Source organism: Echeneis naucrates, chromosome 16 (assembly GCF_900963305.1).
Source record: "Echeneis naucrates chromosome 16, fEcheNa1.1, whole genome shotgun sequence".
In the NCBI taxonomy this organism is placed as follows: Eukaryota; Metazoa; Chordata; class Actinopteri; order Carangiformes; family Echeneidae; genus Echeneis; species Echeneis naucrates.
This window is the reverse complement of record NC_042526.1, coordinates 1,708,014-1,728,298: the sequence shown is the minus strand read 5'-3', so window position 1 is coordinate 1,728,298 and position 20,285 is coordinate 1,708,014. Positions and strand designations below refer to the sequence as shown.

General features: G+C 45.0%; 2 protein-coding genes across 4 annotated transcripts in view; one reads left to right on the top strand and one right to left on the bottom strand.

Annotated features, from left to right (window-relative positions):
- Nucleotides 1-13,377, top strand: part of cftr (CF transmembrane conductance regulator) — a 30,505-nt gene extending 17,128 nt beyond the window's left edge. The window contains exons 14-27 of one of the 3 annotated variants that reach the window (XM_029522526.1): nucleotides 131-920; nucleotides 1,063-1,191; nucleotides 1,290-1,327; nucleotides 1,778-2,064; nucleotides 2,219-2,298; nucleotides 2,413-2,563; nucleotides 4,808-5,035; nucleotides 6,527-6,627; nucleotides 7,810-8,034; nucleotides 8,999-9,154; nucleotides 9,329-9,418; nucleotides 9,853-10,025; nucleotides 10,446-10,551; nucleotides 11,140-13,377. In XM_029522526.1, coding sequence (XP_029378386.1) covers nucleotides 131-920; nucleotides 1,063-1,191; nucleotides 1,290-1,327; nucleotides 1,778-2,064; nucleotides 2,219-2,298; nucleotides 2,413-2,563; nucleotides 4,808-5,035; nucleotides 6,527-6,627; nucleotides 7,810-8,034; nucleotides 8,999-9,154; nucleotides 9,329-9,418; nucleotides 9,853-10,025; nucleotides 10,446-10,551; nucleotides 11,140-11,355 — 2,770 coding nt within the window. In that variant the 3' untranslated portion in view covers nucleotides 11,356-13,377. Of the gene's footprint in view, nucleotides 1-130; nucleotides 921-1,062; nucleotides 1,225-1,289; nucleotides 1,328-1,777; nucleotides 2,065-2,218; nucleotides 2,299-2,412; nucleotides 2,564-4,807; nucleotides 5,036-6,526; nucleotides 6,628-7,809; nucleotides 8,035-8,998; nucleotides 9,155-9,328; nucleotides 9,419-9,852; nucleotides 10,030-10,445; nucleotides 10,552-11,139 lie in introns of those variants that run through there. The other 2 variants (XM_029522527.1, XM_029522528.1) reach the window with 2 other exon arrangements.
- A 464-nt stretch (nucleotides 13,378-13,841) lies between these two features.
- Nucleotides 13,842-20,285, bottom strand: part of cttnbp2 (cortactin binding protein 2) — a 50,912-nt gene continuing 44,468 nt past the window's right edge. Inside the window, exons 12-23 of the mRNA XM_029522261.1 lie at nucleotides 19,970-20,049; nucleotides 19,288-19,374; nucleotides 18,551-18,650; nucleotides 18,266-18,433; nucleotides 17,977-18,149; nucleotides 17,321-17,499; nucleotides 17,013-17,254; nucleotides 16,740-16,937; nucleotides 16,300-16,351; nucleotides 16,048-16,147; nucleotides 15,790-15,897; nucleotides 13,842-15,237 (exon numbers count right to left, since the gene is read on the bottom strand). Coding sequence (XP_029378121.1) covers nucleotides 14,848-15,237; nucleotides 15,790-15,897; nucleotides 16,048-16,147; nucleotides 16,300-16,351; nucleotides 16,740-16,937; nucleotides 17,013-17,254; nucleotides 17,321-17,499; nucleotides 17,977-18,149; nucleotides 18,266-18,433; nucleotides 18,551-18,650; nucleotides 19,288-19,374; nucleotides 19,970-20,049 — 1,877 coding nt within the window. The 3' untranslated portion in view covers nucleotides 13,842-14,847. The remainder of the gene's footprint in view (nucleotides 15,238-15,789; nucleotides 15,898-16,047; nucleotides 16,148-16,299; nucleotides 16,352-16,739; nucleotides 16,938-17,012; nucleotides 17,255-17,320; nucleotides 17,500-17,976; nucleotides 18,150-18,265; nucleotides 18,434-18,550; nucleotides 18,651-19,287; nucleotides 19,375-19,969; nucleotides 20,050-20,285) is intronic.

Here is a 20,285-nt window from a genome sequence, read left to right as displayed (position 1 = left end):
GTGATAAGCGGACAGTAGCTTGTTATTTTTGAATGTGGGCCATTATTTGACAACCTCACCTTCCTTCGCTCTTTCTTTGTTCTTGAAGGTTGAGATGCAAGTTATCTCAGTTTTCTGTATCCCTGCACAGGTGCGTCTGTAAACTTATGGCCTCCAAGACTCGTATTGTGGTCACCAGCAAGTTGGAGCATCTGAAAAGAGCGGACAAAATCCTCCTGCTGCACAATGGCGACTGCTACTTCTACGGCACCTTCTCTGAGCTGCAGGCCCAGCGCCCCGACTTCAGCTCCCTCCTCCTCGGTCTTGAGGCTTATGACAACATCAATGCAGAGCGCCGCAGCTCCATCCTCACCGAGACCTTCCGAAGGGTCTCCATCGATGAAACTGCCGGCTTCAGAGGTCCAGAGCCAATTCGACAGTCGTTCCGCCAGCCGCCGCCTCCGCTGGTAATTTCTGGTTCTCAGGGCCATCCTGTAGTTGACAGCTACCCAGAAAAGCGCAAACAGTCCCTCATCCTCAATCCTCTGGCAGCTGCCCGCAAGTTCTCCTTCATCGGGAACCCCCAACAGACTTCAAACACTCCCCAGTCCACTACAATAGAGGACGGGGTGCGTGAACTGTCGGAGAGAAAATTCTCCGTCGTGCCCGAGGATGACCAAGTAGAGGAGGTGCTCCCCAGGGGCAACCTGTACCACCACGGGCTGCAGCACCTCAACGGGCAGCGGCGCCAGTCCGTCCTGGCCTTCATCACCAACGCTCAGGGCAACGAGCGGAGGGAGCAGATGCAAACCTCCTTCAGGAAAAAGCTGTCCATCACACCTGAGTGCGACCTGGCATCAGAGCTGGACATTTACGCCCGCCGCCTGTCCAAGGACAGCGTCTATGACATCAGTGAGGAGGTGGATGAAGAGGACATGGAGGTAGGGCTTTGGTCACGTAGAAATGTCGGCTGTTTTTATTATTACACTTCCAGAGAAATCAGTTTTCTTCACTTGACTTCACTAACGTTTTTGTGACATTGTGCCGAGCTGATGTTGGGTCTACTGTGTTGTTTCTGCACAGCATTGCTTCGCTGACGAACGTGAGAACATCTTTGAAACTACCTCATGGAGCACCTACCTTCGCTACATCACCACAAATAGGAGCTTAGTCTACGTCCTCATCTTCATCGTCTTTGTCTTCATCATTGAGGTTAAACCACTACGATTTTCAAGTATTTTTTTTGTTAGCTACTTTTTTTTTCATTTTACTAAATAGATTTTTGAACTACTTCTTCTTTCCACCAACAGGTTGCTGGTTCAGTTATCGGCATTTTTCTCATTACTGAGTAAGTGTTTTCATTTTCCCATTGCCGAGATACGAAATATCAAATCTGTTTTTGTGAGTCTTGGGCTTCTAATGTTTATCTCATATGTTGAGGATGTTTTAATAAGAATCACATTTATTAGTATAATTGAAGATTACGTGTTGGCATGTTAAAATAGGGTTTAAAAGGTTAATTTTATTTTGGATAAAGGATCTAAATCATGTCATCTCCTAACACGCTAAACATTCCTGACTTCAGTTCACTTCTTTATTAAATAGATTTACTCACTATTTACACCAAGATCTCCTACAGCAATGAAGCTTTCCCTTTTTTATTGAAAAAATTTTGTTTTTTATTATTTAAATGCTTTAACCTGTTAAACTTTTCCATGTTTAGAGCTTTGATGCTGTGAAACATGATTTGTATTGTACTGTTCTCGATCTAAACGTCAGTCTCACTCTGTTCTACCAGCAAGATCTGGAGGGACGGCGCCAACCCTTCATCACCCAACTACATCAGCGAGCAGCATCCCAACGCCTCGTCGCCGCCTGTCCACCTGGCAGTCATCGTCTCGCCGACCAGCGCCTACTACATCATCTACATCTACGTGGCCACGTCAGAGAGCGTGCTGGCCCTGGGCTGCTTCAGGGGTCTCCCACTGGTGCACACGTTGCTCACAGTGTCCAAAAGGCTGCACGAGCAGATGCTGAGCGCTGTGTTACGAGCCCCCATGGCTGTGCTCAACACGATGAAGACAGGTGCTTCTCCATCTTCTCTATAGCTTTCATAGAAAAATACAAATATCATACATCGCTGTTTGGAGTGTCCTTGAGTTCGTCTGCTTGATATTTAATTGTTTTGATGTCTTTTTTTTTTTTTTTTTAAGTCATCTACTTTTTTCCCCTCTTCCAGGCCGAATCATGAACAGGTTCACCAAGGACATGGCCACCATTGATGACATGTTGCCCCTTGTGCTGTTTGACCTCATCCAGGTATTTAACCCACACACATCAAAGAATAAGTTAACAACACAGTGTCCTTAAAAAAGCATCAAAACGTTTTATAACAACTTGTCGTGAAATGTCTTTTTTCCCATCGCACACCAGCTGACATTGATCGTCACAGGCGCCATTTTCACAGTTTCCATCATACGGCCATACATCTTCATCGCCGCCATCCCATTGGCCCTCATCTTTGTCATCCTCAGGAAGTACTTCCTACGAACTGGACAGCAGCTGAAACTGCTGGAGGCAGAAGGTGAGAGCAAAGCAACATAGTGCAACAACATGGTCAGAGTATATATAATTAGAGTGTGTGTGTGTAAATAGTGTTTGTCAGGACAGCTTTTGTATAATGTAATACTTCCTGTCAGGTCATAACATTCGATTGAATTTAGAGGCCTGACTAGGGAGACCTTTTCCCGGAAAAGGAAAATACACATTATACACACAAAATATAAATAATATAAATGCAAATATTTAAAATAAAATAGTAAAATTGCTTCAATTTATTGAATGTAGAATGTAAACAACATAAAAATTTGTTTTACCCAACTACACCTTTTTTTTTTTTTTTTTTTATGTGAAGTTTAACACTGAGAGAGAAGGATTCTGCAGACATTCAGTAATGAAATGGCAAATATTTAGGAAGAGGACAAGTGAAAACATAATAAAATCCAATAGAGTGAACGCAGGAAGCCCGACTGGGCAGGGGCGCCGTGGGGTTCATACAGTCTTCACAGCTGCCCATCAGCAGACAGCCGGTGGATGGCCCAGGGCCAAACAGGCAGACGTCACGTCGAAGAACAAAAACACGGCAGAGGAAGAGCCGAGGGAGATGACTGACCTGAGAGGCGGGACCAGCTGCAGGAAGTGAAGCAGAGAGAGAAGATGAGGTTTTCTTCCAATTAGCTGTGAAAGGAATCAGAAGTTTCTAAGAGCTTGTTTGATCATAAGACCGTTTAGTTTAACAGTGAAGTGATGTGTCATATGTATATTTTTTTTATTTTTTTTATTTATTTATTTTTTTGGCACTCATTGAAGACAAGCTAGATTCAAATCTGTGGGTGTACGACCTTCACTGCTTGTATCCTCAGTGTCGTTCTTACAAAGCATTAATTTAAGTCCTCGGCGGGTGTTAACAACCTCCTCCTGGTGAAACTCCCCTTTTTAACCGTCCTTTCCTTTTTGATACAAGACATGACAATGTTTGTCTCCTTTTGATCCACAACAAACTGCTGAGTTGTGGATCTGCACGAGGCTCAAACATGTGGCTGAGTCTTTGAGAGTAGTTTGGGTTCTTTGTTTTTTTGGACACTTTCTTTGGGTTGGTTTGTAAAATTACATCCACAATTTCACTACCTAGTTCCAGAAATGATCTCTCTTCAACAACAGTTTTTATACTGAAGAATCCAGCTTATAAAAGCTAAATGCAGTCATTTGCAGAAATTCATCTATCAAGGAATTATAAAGTCATTAGGTAACATGATTTCCTTTTTCCATGCAAGAACATATTCATACATTATGACATGATGTGATTTTTTGCTTAATTTAAATGCAGTTTAGAAGTAACAAACACCAGAAAATGTGCCAAATGTGAAACAGGTCACCGTGCTGTGTTCTTTCGGACTTCCCTGCTCTGCTCCTCTGGTTCAGCAGTTGAATGTGTGTTTTGGGTGATGACAGCGAGCTCTTTCCGGTGCAGCTCGGAGCATGTTGCAGTTCAGAGAAATGAGCTGAGTCGGGATTTCCTCCATCCCCATCCTGGTGTCACGAGCGGTCAGTCGGACAGATCACAGTGGAAATTATGCGTATCGGTCACTCAAGTATTTATTGTGTTTGCGTGAAGAAAATGCTGTCAAGTTTTAAACCAGTTGAGTTTAAGAATAATGCGTTCACAGCGTGACCTGTTTGACACGATGAACTGCGGGCATGTCCGCTGCAAACTTGAAGTAAATATACCAACTTTAATGTTTCCTTCCTCACTTCCTCAATTCCTCTCTGATCAGGGGAGACCCAAGCAGGAATAAAAAAGGATGCATTTGTCTCAGTTTTTGGTTTGGAGTTCAAACGCAGCAATGCAGAGGGAGTTTAACATGTACAAGGACAGGCAGGTCTGTGAAGGTCACCGTCAATGAAAGTTAGCTTTCCTCCCCCGAGGTGTTGGTTTTCTCCCTGATCACCGACCTGCACTTCTCCTTATTAGCTAACATTTGTTTTCTGTCATGCCTCATCTGATCCTTCTGCTCCACATCTCATGATTGATTAGGCAAAATCATCCAAATTAGTTTTGTCTCATTTCCTTTTCTTCAATGTGACGCAACACAGACACACACACAAAAAAATCTGTTACGCGTCTCCTACTTCTTTCATCACACACCTCTAATTATCTCTAATCCGAGCTACTTCACTTCATTTACTTTATTGATGGGCCCAACTGAACTAATATTTTGCTTCGCTGCTTGAGAGAAAGATATCGACTCTCCTCTGCTTCGTCCTGCAGCTCGCAGCCCCATCTTCTCCCACCTCATCATCTCGCTGAAGGGCTTATGGACGATCCGGGCGTTTGGGCGGCAGACCTACTTCGAGATGCTCTTCCACAAGGCGCTGAACACTCACACGGCCACCTGGTTCCACTACCTGGCCACGCTGCGATGGTTCCTCTTCCGCTGCGACATGATCTTTGTCCTGTTCTTCAGCGCTGCCGCTTTCATCGCCGTGGGAACCAACCGTGAGTGTTTCCTAGTAGGAAAATGTGCTTTTGGGGAAAACCATCGACAATTCGACGCCTTTAGTAACTGTTGATGTTACGTTTTTTTTTTTTTTTTTTTTTTAATCAACTCTAATGTGATGAAAGTCGAGTTGACATCAACTGCTTTGCAACGAGTTGTACTCTGACAACCTACGAATTCTACGCAGAATTAACGCAGAATAAATATTTCCACCCTACTTCCCCATTCTCTTTAGATGGGTTTTATGAAGAGGAACTCTGAAAACGTGACATGGTTTTTACTTTGGAGAAAGGTCTTTGGGATTGGAGGTTTGCTGGTTAGAATCCCTGGTATCTGACTGAGCACATAACAAAATCTCCCTTTTGTGTTAGTGAGTCGTTATGTGAACAATATGACATAAAAACACTCTGTCTCCATGATTGACAGATGAAAATAAATGTGCATTATTGCTTTTTCACTTTTAGGAACACCTTCTGGGAATTTTGTGGAGACAATCACTAGAACTCACTAAGGAAGTGCTTAGATTTTGGAGGCCAGACATCAAATGTCAAGTTCACAGTAACCTCACAAAGTTTTTGCCTTGTGGGAATTTCTTCTTTTGATGTAAATTTGGGGCAAAAGGGCAACCGGATTTAGGGACAAACCGGTTATATCATAGTGGCTAAAAAGTCAAAGGTCAAGATCGCCGTGACCTCACACAACTGTTTTTGGCTGTAAGTCAGGATTTCACACGGCAGTTTAATCATATCTGAAATGTTTACTGGATATACAGAGGTCAAAGGTTCATTTCACTGTGACGTCACCAAGCACATTTTAGGTCATGTGCTGATATATGTTACTTATGATACAGCTTAACATTAGGGAGAAAAATGAAGTTATATTTTATATCCAAAAGGTGAAAGATGACATCACAATATTCCTTAAAAACCGCTCCGGTTGTTTGTCAGGAAGGGGGTGAAGGTCCTGTTTCCTGAAAAACCACGATTCTAGATTTTGTTTTCGTTTGAGTTGAGACTGACCTTTTGAATTCGTGCAGCACAACTGAAAGAGTCGGGAGGAAGATCTTGTAATTCCAGTGAGTTAGTTAGTAAACACTTCATTATTTCCACTGAAGTGAAGAAGCGTCAGTCTTATCTGTGTGTCACAGTGTGCAGAGTCAGATATCGGGATCATAACAGAACAGCTTGTCTGTGAAAACCCATCAAACCTGCTGGAACACCGCCGGATAAAATGTCACGTACAGAAAGGAAGCAAAACGTTTGTTTTATTAAATGAATGGGAAACACAAGTACACTCACACACTCACACGTGTTGCTGCGTCATAGCCTGTGTTTATGTTGAGAGCAGATTAAAGGGTCATTTCCCGGCTCATCAGGTTCCAATAGAGCCAGCCGGCAAGCTGCAATACCTGAGCGCCGCTCTGACATCAGAGAGAGCGAGTTTGATTGGACAACGCCAATGACTGTGTTTGTGTGTTTGTGTGTATACAGAGGACAAACCGGGGGAGATCGGCATCATCGTGGCCCTGGCCATGCTCATCCTGGGGACTTTCCAATGGGCTGTCATCACCAGCATCACAGTGGACGGGCTGGTATGTGGCTCACACACACATTCAGGCATGTTTTGCCGAAAAAGAACGGGTTTACTTTTTGACACCTGCGTCTCTGCAGCTCATGTGGTGCTCCACCTACCTCCATTTAATCCAGCACTTTGCCTGCTTTGGTTCAGAGCTGAAGCTGCTGGACACTCTGCACTCTGGATGGTTGGCTGTCACACCCACCTTTTCCAGATGACTCTTTCATTTAGAAGTTAATGGATATACGTGGAACAGCTGCTTCTGCTAAACAGTCAGAAATATCATTTACAGGACGGTGTAGCAGAAAAGACAAGCTTTCCTCCCTGCACACAGATACAGCTAACTGTAGCTCACATAGTAAAGAGTGCTGAAGTGTCTTGTTGACGTTTGCGATTTTTCTTCGGACAGAAGTTGATGTGGTACCTCGTAGTTGAATAGGTCAAGGGTCAAATTATGAATTGCAACTATGAAATCCACATCGACCTGTTTGCAACCATCCAGTGGTTGTTTTTCTCCACATGTAGGTTAGTGGAGCTGACAGAGCTTATCACAGTGCAGGACGTTTTGTTCAGCGCACACACACTGACACACAACAGCGGTGGTGTGTGTTTGGAGGAGTTGGCGCAATTCCTCAGTGTGACTAATATCAAAATGTTAGCTGGAAAAAAATTATTAAAGCTGCAAGATAACATTTTCATAGAAAGAAGCTACAAAAATATCAAGGAATTTCAGCGTGTGTGTTTTTCTTATTTTTGCTTTTGATGAAACTTTGAGGAAGAAAGAGAAGAATCTGTAAGAGAGGAAGTATTTCTTATATTGAAGTTTTAAAATCGTTTATTGAGATGAAAAAGCTGGAGAGAAATGAACTCCATTCAAATCAGCCACAGCATGACGTATATGGACCATGTTCTGCTGGGACCTAAACCTGGTTCAGCCCAAGTCCAGGTCTCCATGGAAACCCAGATGTCATTCCAGCGTCTGTGGACTGAATTTCACCTCACAACTTCTACGGCTTAAAGAATCTGCTCCAACAGAGGAGTCCAGACCTCCAGGGTTCATAATGTTAAGGCTGTTGGATCAAAGAGGAAAATAATACATTCAGTGATAATCCGTTGAATCCTTCAGGAGCAAAGGTGAAGAAAGTTAAATTAAATTCATGATGGAGAGTAATAATGTGAATTTATTTCCTCCTCTCAGATGCGTTCGGTGGATCGGGTCTTCAAATTCATCGACCTGCCGTCGGAGGAGCCACGACCGGGGAAGTCGGGCGGCAAAGGAGACCTCATCATCGACAACCCACAAGCTCAAGACTGCTGGCCCAACCGCGGCCAGATGAACGTCCAGGGCCTCACCGTGAAATACACCGAGGCTGGACGCTCCGTCCTCAGCGACATCTCCTTCTCTGTGGACGGGGGGCAGAGTGTGAGTCATGACGTGCTTTAATGAAGTTTGGCAGAGTGATGCGTGTTAGCTCAGCTTTATAGGATTTTCAAACAGCAGACCTCCACAGTTAAAGGCTCAAACGTCAGAGCGAGGTGACGTGTGTCTGCACCAGCTTCGGGCGGGATTTTATATGAATGTGTGTCTGTGTTTGTATTTGCACTCTTCTTGAGCTTCTTTACTGTTTTCTAACAATTTCAGCTTTTTGTTTTGTGTTTTTTTTTTTTTTTTGCTGCTTTTGTTTCACGGGTGTCGCCTCCAGACGCAGCTGTGACTGACGGATTTGTCAGAAACATCAGACAAACATAATGAAGAGGAGTTTCTCAGGCTAAGATTCAGACAGAAGCAACTCCTGACTCGTTGGATATGAAAACATTAAAAAAGTTGCCGTTTAAGTTAGAACTTGGAGGAATTTGTGCGGGTAATTTAGAAATATACAAGTGAATAAAATGTTCTTCTTTGGGGCCAAACTACAAATCTGGCAACAAATATCCACAAATAAGACCCAGAGGGAGTGTGTTAATAAAACAGATGATCGTAATGAGCGGGAACGGTATGATTATAAACAGCAGCTCACATCTGTAATATCTGGACTTCAGATTCTTTATGCTGTGATTCTCAGGCAGCGTTGGCCAGCTCACTTATCTGCTCTCGCTCTCTGCTCCTGGCAGTAATTATAGTCGGTCTGAGCTGCTGGTAATGAATCCGGGAGAAAGACAGAGCTCAGTGAGTGTCGGGGCTTCAGCCTCGTCCCATTAGCTGCTCTATGGCCTCCAGATTAAAAGAGCTAATTGTTGCCTGGAGGCTGCAGCAGGAAGGATGGAGAGCCTTCAGACTCGTCTCAGTGTACATGCAGCGCATTCAGCGCTCTGCTGGAATGCATACGAATGAATTAAAGCAGACGAGTTCACGTATTCATCAAATTCAAACCTCTTTGTCTGTGCAGGTTGGTCTGCTGGGCCGAACAGGTTCGGGGAAGAGCACCCTGCTTTCTGCCCTGCTGCGTCTCGCCTCCACAGATGGAGAAATCTCCATCGACGGCGTCTCCTGGAGCTCCGTATCAGTGAACACCTGGAGGAAAGCGTTCGGCGTGGTGCCGCAGGTACGTCTGCAAGGCGTCAGGCTTCTCTTCCATGACAATTTTTCTGGTTTATTTAATCAATTTTACAGTTTTATTCTTTTTAAATCCTAAACATACAAACCTGAATATCGACTTAATGATCTATGGCTTTTGACTTGACAGTGAGATGTCAATATTTCTCTCTTGGTTGAGCAGAAGGTTTTTATCCTGACGGGAACTTTCCGGATGAACCTGGACCCGTACGGACGTTACAGCGACGAGGAGCTGTGGAGGGTGGCTGAGGAGGTCAGAAAATCATCTGGTCTCACCTACAAACACTTTCTTCCTTCCATCAGTCGGAGCTAATGAAGCTCTTTGAACCAGCCAGTTTTAAATCTCCCGCTGCATTTGTGGTTTTCTTAGTTTTGCCTTGATATGAAGGACCACGGGTCTCAGTCGCATTGACGATACGAGAGTAAAGCTTTTCTCTGAGGTCTCATTCTGTCTAAGAGCTGCTGAAAATCCTCCGCTCTAATGTCAGCTGATCATTTCTGATGTATATCATAAACCAAAAACTGGTGAAACTGCATGAGATGTAACAAAGATCATTCATTTGGTCTTTGCAATACAGAGCAGTTCAGAGTTTCAGTATAAATTCAGCTCGTACGTAAACACAGAGGTCACACTCAGTTTGTCAAACACTGAACATTTTTTTTTGACTCCTGTTCTCTTGTCCGCAGGTTGGCCTGAAGTCGGTGATCGAGCAGTTTCCGGACAAGCTGGACTTCCAGCTGGAGGACGGAGGATACGTGCTGTCCAACGGACACAAGCAGCTGATGTGTCTCGCTCGGTCCATCCTCAGCAAAGCCCGCATCCTGCTGCTGGACGAGCCCTCCGCCTACCTCGACCCCATGTGAGTAGGAGCGTTTTCTCTCTGCGAGACGTTAGAAGCTTTAATCTGCAATATTCCTAAGGCAGGATAGTTTCTGCTGTACGTTCAAACACCTGAAAGTGATCCAGGATCTGTAGAGTGAGATCACAGTTTGAGCATCAGCCAACCGAGAACAATGTTCCTGTCACTGCATATGGTGACAATCTAGAGTGCTTACAGTCATTCTGAAGTGTGTGTGTGTGTGTGTGTGTGTGTGTGTGGGGGGGGGGGCATATGTGAACAGGGGGTCATGATGGTAAATGAAGCCTATAATGAGCAGTCTAGTTTAACCTGAGGGCATCTCTGCCTGCTCTAACGGGAACAGAGCTCGATAATGTGACGACATTTGATGATGATGATGATGATGATGATTGGTGTGTATGTGTGTTTGCGTTTGAGCAGAACATTGCGGGTCCTGAGGAAGACTCTGAAGTACGCCTTCTCGGGCTGCACCGTCATCATGTCCGAACACAGAGTGGAGCCGCTGCTGGAGTGTCAGTCGTTCCTGGTGAGTTTTGGTTTGAACGTGTCGAGCAGCTCTGCTTCCTCGTGACGCCTGTTTCCATTCCCTTATTGTGGCTGAAGACACGTCTGTTTGAATGTTAGTAATGAACATAGAGTGGCAGTAACATGGGGGACTGACCTCAGTGTGGCTGGAGGAAGGATAAATATCAGTTTGATATTAGGCACTCAAACACACACAGAGCTCTCTGTGTCCTGTCCCTGGACTGGAGGAGCCAGAGCCCAAAACCTGAATACTGGACGACCTGCTCTACGTCCTGAGCTGCCACTGGATAGATCCATACTGTGGAGATTAGAGATTATCGATTTCACAGGCACTGCAGACGTTATAGATACTGTAGATCAGTATTGGAGATAGTTTAGATTGACAGTGTCGCTGTAGATGGATGGATGGAGGAAAACCAGTTTCTGGGTCAAATCTTCTCTCTCTGTCTTTAATCTCTGATTCTTTGAATCATTGCTGGATGACTCCCACACACACACACTCATCAGCTGAGTGTTTGGTTGTTGGTTTGTGGAGTCAATTCGATGTGGCAGAAACGTGACGTCGCTCTCCTCCCTCCTCTGTGTCCAGATGATCGAGGGCAGCTCCATGAAAACTTACGACTCCATCCAGAAGCTCATGAACGAGACGAGCCACCTGAAACAGGCCATGAGCCCCGCCGACCGGCTCCGCCTCTTCCCCGCGCTGCACCGCCTCAACTCCAGCAAGAGGGCGGCGCCGCAGACCGCCAAGATCTCGTCGCTGCCCGAGGAGGCCGAGGACGACGTCCACGACACTCGACTGTAAACAGCCAGGCACACAAACACACACAAGAGCACAAACATCCGAGGAGAGCGTTTGGCCAATGATGAAGACTTTTCAGTCGAGATTGGACATTAAATCTTTTTTCTTTTTCTTTTTTTTTGTCCTTTCAAGCAGAACCTAATGGAGTTAAGGCAAAAATGGAATGTGTAGAAAAAATATGTTGAATCAGGTTTCTATCTTATTTACAGCAAAAGAAAAATTAACTGAATTATATAAGATTCTTAAATTAGGACGAACACGCACAATCAGCAACACACAACTGTCGGAGAATGAGTGCAGTTTATTTCCAGCTTTGCCCACATGAGGCTCTTTGGATCAGGATGTTATGGAGATGTTAACGTTTCAGCTCAATGCGTTGTGGAGTTCTGAAGCTCGGGAGATGAAAGGCGACGCACACTAACACAGAAACACACAAACATCTGGGCAGATGCTTCAAGTGCCCTTATAAACCGTACCGGGGTCGAACCGTTTGTCTCCTGACATCTGTTCGTTTTCGTTTTGTTGGTCTGAATTACGGAGCTTCAGACTGAGCTGACACACCGAGGCCACTGTAGTTTGTGTTAACGTTGTGCGTTTTCTCAAAACTCCACTGTGAGACACATCACAAACACCGAATCCGATCGGCTTCAGGTAGCTGACAGGAAATAACAGGCGACCTCTGCTCAGTCTGAGGAATTGTTTATACTGAATCGGCAACACGTCTGTGTTTGTGTTATTATCGGCATTTTATTTATTGTTGGTCGCTGAGACGTCTCAATTTTATTAAAGCTCTCTTACTTTAATTTATTGTGACACATTCGACTTTTATTATAGAAGAAATTACACATTGATTGTAACGATCTGGATTTTGTGCTTTCCCATATTGTGATTTCTGTTATATTTGGATAAATGAAGCGCTCTAATGAACCTTTAACAGTTTAAAATCTGTGTTTTTCACACAGCCGTGTTTATCTGTCAAATATCTCCTGGTGAACTTTTCCACTATACGTATAGACTCCACTGTGTTCTGTCAGTAAGCTGCTATATTCACTTTTCCTGCTTCTGGAGCCCGTTTGAAGTTTGAAATTTATCCGTCAGCCATCTTTTTTTTATCTGAGCTGTTCTGTCCTCTGTCCTGATTGGGTGGTACAGTCATTCAATCACTCAGTAGCCCCGCCCCCTAACCCCTCCTCTCATTTAAAAAATTAACATCATGTTGTATTTCAGACTGAGACCATAAACTCATCAGGAAAACGTTTACTGAGGAGGAGGAGGGACATTTTCCCATAGACTTCAACACAGTCGGACTCCTCTGGGTCAGACTGATGGCTGTTAGAAAGCCTCCAGGTTTAAGGCTCTTACTGCAGGCCCAGAATCTCCATCCAGGAAAGAAAACAGGTTTCAGGTTTTAATCTGGACCAAGATAACAAATCTCTGAGGCGAAGGCTTGGAGGCCAAATTAATCGATTTCGGTTGCCGACAGGAGAATATGAGAACATCCGAGTTCTTCTGCTGTGGCTCCATCTTTGACCTTGACCGAGCTCCGACTCAGACGCCCGTATTTTCCTGCCTGTATGCACTTTAGAGCCCCCAGGTACTCATCGGTCACATGACCAAACAACAAGCCTCTGTCTGCTCTGCCTCCTCCATTTGAATCAGAGCGAGAAGCCAGTGATTAGCTTTTTTTTTTTTTTTTACAAAAACATTTTCTATTTGAAGTCTATTTTTTCACGGCTATATCAAAACTTTATATTATTATTGTTTCCAAAATTCGTATCTGTTGCTTCCTTCTGAAACTGGAAACTGTAACGTCGTATTTCCTTCTTCGGCTGAGGGAACATTAAGGTACCGCAGAGAAACAGCTGGATGTGAAAACTGTGACCAAATTTTTTTTTTTTAAACAGTGGAAATGAAGAACAGTGCTGTTTCTTACACATAGGAAAAGGACTGATGTCCAAAAATATGTATAAATGTATTTGTTTGTTCAATCATATATATTTCCAGTAAAACTTCAGATTTAGAGAATTTTATGGTGTCCGTCTTTTTTTTTTTTGTTTGTTCATTTGAAGTTAATGGGCATCAGCTGATTCCTCCTTTTGGGTGGACAGTATTTGTTCAACAGGATCCAGAAGAACTTCTGGACTCAGCTGTCTGCTCCCCGAGCTCAGTCCCGGTTTGGGAACGAGTGGAGTACGTGGCGAACATCCTTCAGCTGCTTGTTGAAGTATGTTTGTAATTATTTTTGATTACATGAACTCGTATTGAAGTTGAGCTGATTCTGAATACGTGGAAACTTCTTTTTTTTTTTTATATTAAAAAATGGAAACTTTATAATGAAAAACAAAAATGTATGAAAAACGGAAAACGACTCGACTCAGATTTAAAGTGAATTATTAAGAGAAGTGACGATCAGCTCAAAAACATCCACTTTACATTTAAACATGATTAAATAAACAAACAAACAAAACAGACTAAGTCCAAAGGGGATTTTGAACAGTGTCATTTTAATGTTTGTGCTTGAAAGACAATTCTTTAAACTTCAAACAGCTCCAAATCATACGGTGACTAAAATCTCTCCTGTACATATGTATAGATATATTTATATTTTTATATAAACAACGTCTGCTTAAAATAAAACTTGTCCTTACAAATAAAAACACAGTGATAATGGAAAGCAAAGTAAAAGTATGACTTGCACCGTCGGGCTCAGCCGGGTCAGACCGAACAGGACTGTGGAGCGAAACGATTTAAAATATTTATTATGGCTTACGGTGGACAAGAGGACATCCTGTGTTGTACAGTTCTATTACTTATTGCCACGTCTGCTTCACTTTGAAACAAGTGACGGCTTCAGAGCCAAACTCACTTTACAAACACTATGTACAGCTTTCTCTTTATTTTGGATTTCGTCAGCAGTTTCACTTCGAAGGTTTCATCACTGTACAAGCGTCAGACACATACACCGATCTATAGAGCATTTAAACGTACTAATTCTTATGTACAAATATATTTGGTAAAACCCTGATTAATTTCAACAGTATTTCAACCAACCTCGCAACTATTTAAAGATAAAACACGTGAATATCTCAAAATACTTAATAGGAAAAACAACAGAAGAGAGAAAATAAAAAAAAAAAACTAAAACAAAATAATAAACCTGCTTGTTTCTTCTCACTAACACCTGTAAGTACTCTAAGTGATGTACTGCAGTTCTCCTGAAACTCAAAGTACACAAGAATACTGATTGAGGCAGCTTCCGCCAGTCGGATACTTTCAGCTGATCAAGTGGAATCGGTTAAATCGGCCGTCTGTCCATGTTCGTTTTTTTTATTTCTCTGCAATGATCAAAACACTTCAAATACTGTTATAGAATAAAACTATGGTCCCCAAGTACACAACTGTAGTACAGTGTAACAAGTACGGATAACGAGTACAAATACTAAAGGTCAAAGGTCGTCAGGTACCTAGTCTTTACATGGTGGAGGAGGAGGAAGTCTACTTGTTGTTGTTTTCATGCAGGTCTCTGTGGAGGATCCAGATGTCCTCGTGTGATTGGTTGTTGTCGATGTTGTTGCGGTAGTTGTTGTTGGGTGGAGCCTGCTTCGTTCTGCTGCTGCTGTTGGTGGTGGCGGTGATGGTGGTGGTGGTGGTGGAGGTTCTGCTGCGGCTGGGGGGCGTCTGGGTTCGGACGGGGCTGCTGCTGCTGCTGCTGTTGTTGTTGTTACTGCTGCTGCCGATGATGATGGCGGTGGCGGCGGGCACTCGGCTCTGCTGCCCCCTGCTGCTCGGGACGGGCAGCTGCGATTTGGCGCGGAGGCCTGAACGGCGATCGCTGCTCTGGACGGCTGCCTGATTGGACGGCTGTCCGGACGGATGGACGGCAGTCTGCAGGAGGAGACGGGAAGGCCACGTTACAGTCACTGAGCTCATCCAGCTGCAGGACACGTCCACTTCAGTGATTGGTCAGACGTGTGTGACGTAAGAAAACGCTAAGAATCGTTTTGATCAGATAGAAATGATCTGGTCTGGGTGTGTGTTTCTGTTCCTTCTATATCTGCTGCAGATTTGTGAGTGACACTTTCTCACAAAGATTTGGAAGGTTTATGTTTTTCTGAATTCAGCTTTTTGATTTTAAACAGCCAAAGCTGCAGCGGAGCAGAGCCGCCTTCAGAGCCACGAGGCTGGACGGGTCAATTATGTGTGAGGTAAGAGCAAACACTCCGGAGACACATGATTAAACGCTGCACAAATACAATCGCACACATGCTTTTAGGAGCTGAGTCACCAGTTTGCGGTTCGGTCAAATCACACAATGGACCGATGACGGCAAACAGGATGAGTAGAGACGACAAAAATAAACACAAACTATCTGTTAAAGTCACCACCAAGTTTTTTTGTGTTACTTTAAACTGGCAGCCAATGATGTATTTTTCTCACCGTCTGCGGTCGCAGCTGGACGGCAGCTTCCTGCTCGGCCTTGTGGGTTGGCGACGCGTCACTGGAAGAGTTGGAGAACAGGATCAGGTCGTCTTTGGCCTGAGAGATCTGTGGGAGTCGGACAGGAGCAGCCGTTAAAACCTGGTCTGAAGGTGAGCGACGACAGTTTCCTCCTCGTCCTGCTGCTTCCTGTCAGTTTGTGTGATCGGAGGCAGGCGGTGAAAGTTTAGTTTGAGTTTGTGTGTCTGTGTGTGAGACCTTGCTGATGTCTGGCTCAGACTTGCTGGAGCACATAGTCTGCAGCTCTCTAATCAGATCTGTCTCATCATCAGAGAAAACAGACAGACCCACAGGCTCCCTGAAACAAACAAACAAACAAACAAACACAAACGTGGTTTTTAGTCTCATCGTCTTTTATGTTGCGGTTTGACTGTTCTGCTCTCTGCTGGCTGCTTCAGGTCCTGCAGCTAACTCTGCTAACTGCTAACTGCTAACTAAGAGGAAACAAACCTCTGGACTTTGGTGTTGGTGATGAGGCTGACATCAGAGTTGGACAGAGACCCTGTAAACAAACAGAAAGGGTTAAGACTTCTGTTTGAGGCTGAATGTGATCCTGTTGCTGTCTTCTGCTTCCTGTGGAGGTCAAACGTAATACTGATATCTGATATTTTGATCACTCTGAACACTCAGGGGCTGTTTACACAAAACAGCTGACAGCCTTATTTCTTTCTAAGGTTTTCTCCTTATCCTGACCTTCCACTGAACGTCTGAGGAGCAGATTGTAGATTTGAGTGAATTAACATGATTCGGATTGGCAGTCAATTCCTCACTAATCAATGAGGTAAGTTCCATCACTGATTAAAACAGCTCAGCGGCGCCACCTTGTGGATGCAAAGATGCAGGACTTAATTCTGGACCGGCAGACGTCCTGAGCGGAGCGGCCATCTTACCCTCTCTGAAGGAGCCGCCGCAGCTCCAGTTTAAGGCGGGGCTTCCCTTCTTGCGGGGGCTGGTGTTAGATCGTCTCAGCTTGCTGCTGTCCCGTCCCTTCCTGCCGCCGCCACTGCCGCCACCATTTCCTTTATAGGAGCCGATGGCCGACAGGGGGAGGGTCCCGCCCTGGAACTCCAGCAGGTACCTGTCCATCTCTAAAGAGAAAACATATCGGTATCTTCCCCCTCACCAGTCACAGAAAGCACGAATCCTCTGCGACGCTCACTCACCGTGGCGAGGCAGGGGGCAGCCCGGCAGGACCGCCTTGTTGACCAGGATGCTGAGAGCGGCTTTCACCACAGCCTGCTGCCCGGCACTCAGCCCGCAGTTGCTAGGAGACGGTCTCTGTGACGACGATGATGAAGAGGAGGTAGTTATGGAGGAGGAAGAGGAGCGTTTGGCTGTTACCCGGGAGATGATGGCTTCTTCCACACGGGGGACGACCACGGCGTTCCAGAGGCGAGCTAGCCACCTGGGCAGACACACACACGTTAATCTATGTCGACATAAAGTTGCATGAGCAGTTATTGACACACACCTGACGACTGCCTGTGTGTTGTTTGGGACCACGGGGCAGGACAGGAAGAGCTGCGGCCCCAGCAAGGCCTCATGAGTCCCCAGACGGGACAGACAGGCGTTGAGCTGCTGCCACACGTGGCTCACCCACAGCACCGAGCGCTCCATGACGCCATCAGGTGTCCAAACACCGGCCCCCATCTGCAGGAACATCAGAGCGTTGTGTGACAGCCGGATCAATGGGCGGTTTCCGACCTTTTCCGGCCCACAAAGGAAATCTGTCATGTTGGTCACGCAAATCTGACTTCAAAACAACGTCAGGACAAATAAAACTGAGTGAGGCAGCAAACTAATAAATGATGACAACATAAAAGTCTGTCGTTTCATCCCGCGGATGAATATTTATGGATTCTGAGAATTTCTCCTCATTAAAGTTAAAGCTCTGCTTCAAAGTCGTTCGAAATACTGAAATAAAAAAACACTGTAGGTGATATTCACGGCTTTACTTTATCTTAGAGAAAGGCTCAAACCTGAAGGAGAAAATGAGGCTGAAATGAATAAAAAAATCTATTTGCTGAAAATATATTTAAATTTCTTGGATGAAAATCTACTTTTCAAACAGAGAATCCACATTTAAACAGTTCAGAGATCTGTGAACTAAAGGAAGCGCTGACAGACCTTATGGAGCAGCTTCCTGCGCAGGTGCCTTCCCAGCAGGCCGTGCAGCGGCTCCTGGTCCCAGCGAAGACTCACCCAGCGGAAGTGCTGCTGGAGGCGGAGCTCTGTGCCCTGGAGGCGTGGCTTGGACAGCGTGGCGATCAAGAAACTGCCCTCACAGAAATGGTGGAGGCCTAAATGGCCAGGGAACAGTACGGATCGTTATTGGAGACGCTTCATTTACTGTGAGATGTTTTATTTTACATGTCTGTGTTTTTATTCCTTATAATTCACGGAAGGAAACGGTTACCGGTGTTCAGGACCAGCGGTGAGGCCGAGCCCCTGCTGTCCAGACTGTGGACCAGGTCTCCCAGGAGCCCAGACAGGGAGGAGGCCTTTTCCAGCCCCTCCAGGACCAGAACCACACAACGACCAGCTGGGATCCCGACCCTCAAACCTACAGCCGGCACAAGGAAACCTGGGAGGAGAGGGGCGTATTTTAGCGTGTCTGTGGTTTTATTTTACACACTCTGGATTGACTCATAAATGGCAACGCGGCGAATTGGTTCAGCTCTAAATGTGCGTGTGTTCGTACCGCAGGTGATGAAAGTCTCCAGCAGCTGCTCTTTGGTCAGACTCTCCTCCACCTCCACCCTCACCACGTCACAGACGAGCCCCCCGGCCTCCTGTTTAGACTGGGAGAGGAGGAAGCGTGTTGTCATGGAAACAAAGGAAATCTACTACTACGGGCAGAGAGTGAAGCAGGGCGAGCATTTGAATGAAAAGGGATTTTCCAGAGACATCGCTGCGATCAGAGAGAAAAGAGCCGAGATGGAGCTGCTCAGTGTTCACACAGAATACTTTGAAGAGAGGAGTCAGTTAGTTTAACCAGATGAACCTGATTAACTGAACACTAAGTGTAAAAAGCTCCTGCGGTCCTTGCTGCAGCCTCTGGTTGTCCTGTAGAGCAGGTTTCATCATCCTCCATCCTGATTTAAGAGACTGCTTTGCATGCAGACTGGGATTTATTGCATCACACCGAGCAACAGCCCAAATGAAGTTTCTCTTTAAAGAGACTCCAGTGGAGGTTTCCCAACCTTTTCCTTCCAAGGAGGAAAAGGAAAAGTTCTCAGGTAGAGCCATGAGCACATAAAGGCATGAAACTCTGCTGCCTGATTGGATACACTCACGACTCGCTTTGATTTTAAATTTGGGATGTTGTGGGATTCCTGAGAACACTGGAAATCTTTCCATGTGATGATGAGAGAAGGAGGCTTCTTCTCCTTCTGAAGATGGTAGACACGGCTAGCTGACGTGCAGCGACAGGCTCACCTTGATGCAGCGAGCGACCACGTTGGCGATGTACTCCTGACAGCTGCCCTCCAGCCCGTGAAAGATGAGGCTTCCATACTGTTCGACCTGCACAGAGACGGACGGGGGAGGCGAGTAAATCATCAGCAGAGAGAGACAATAATACCAAAAAAAAATAAAATAAAATAAAATAAAAATCAAACTCATTCCAGCTGCGTTCATCTCGACCTTTTTAAGTCTGGAGCCTTGGAGGCTTTTCTACTAAACTACGGACTTCAAAGAACATCAGGTTTTTTTATCCCTACAAATCAGATATTCAGCCTGCAGCTTTAGACAGATCAGTTTGATTTATTCCTATTTTCTATTCATGTTTTGCCTTTGAAGAGTGTCAGTGACATGTTATGGATTGAGTGGAAACATTAAGTGGATTGATTAACGAGCTGCAGTACAAACTTCCTGAACTGGGTGTTTGTGTTGCTCTTATGAAACATGATTGTGAATCTGCTTTGATTGGCTTCAGTCTTGTTCTCGTCTCTCCAGCAGGGAGCAGTGCTGAGCTTTGATCCCCTCTCCTTTTATCTGTGCTCCCTCCACCGCTGTCTCACTGCAGTCTTATTGTTTCCTCCATATTTTTCAATGTATTACTCATCTAATCCTTCAATCCCTCTCAGTCCTTTGTGTGTGTGTGTGTGTGTGTGTGTACCAGGCGGACGTAGTTGTGCAGCAGCGGCAGAGGGAAGAGAGACTCCAGAGCCAATTCGTCGAGACGAGTCTCAGACAGACCTGTCAAAAAACACAAAAACACAAATAAATCCTTCGCTGCTCCGTGTTGGTAACTGCAGTTCGTCTCCACACTTAAAGTTACAGAGTCCACAAACGTCACAACACTCATCTGCTGCACACAGGAGGGAGTGAAAATGTCTTTGTTGTGACATCACAAAGTCCCAAAGGTCCTGGCAGCTGGTCTTAGTTTCTGTATGGACCTTGAACATAGTTAGACTACATGGATCCTCAAAGGC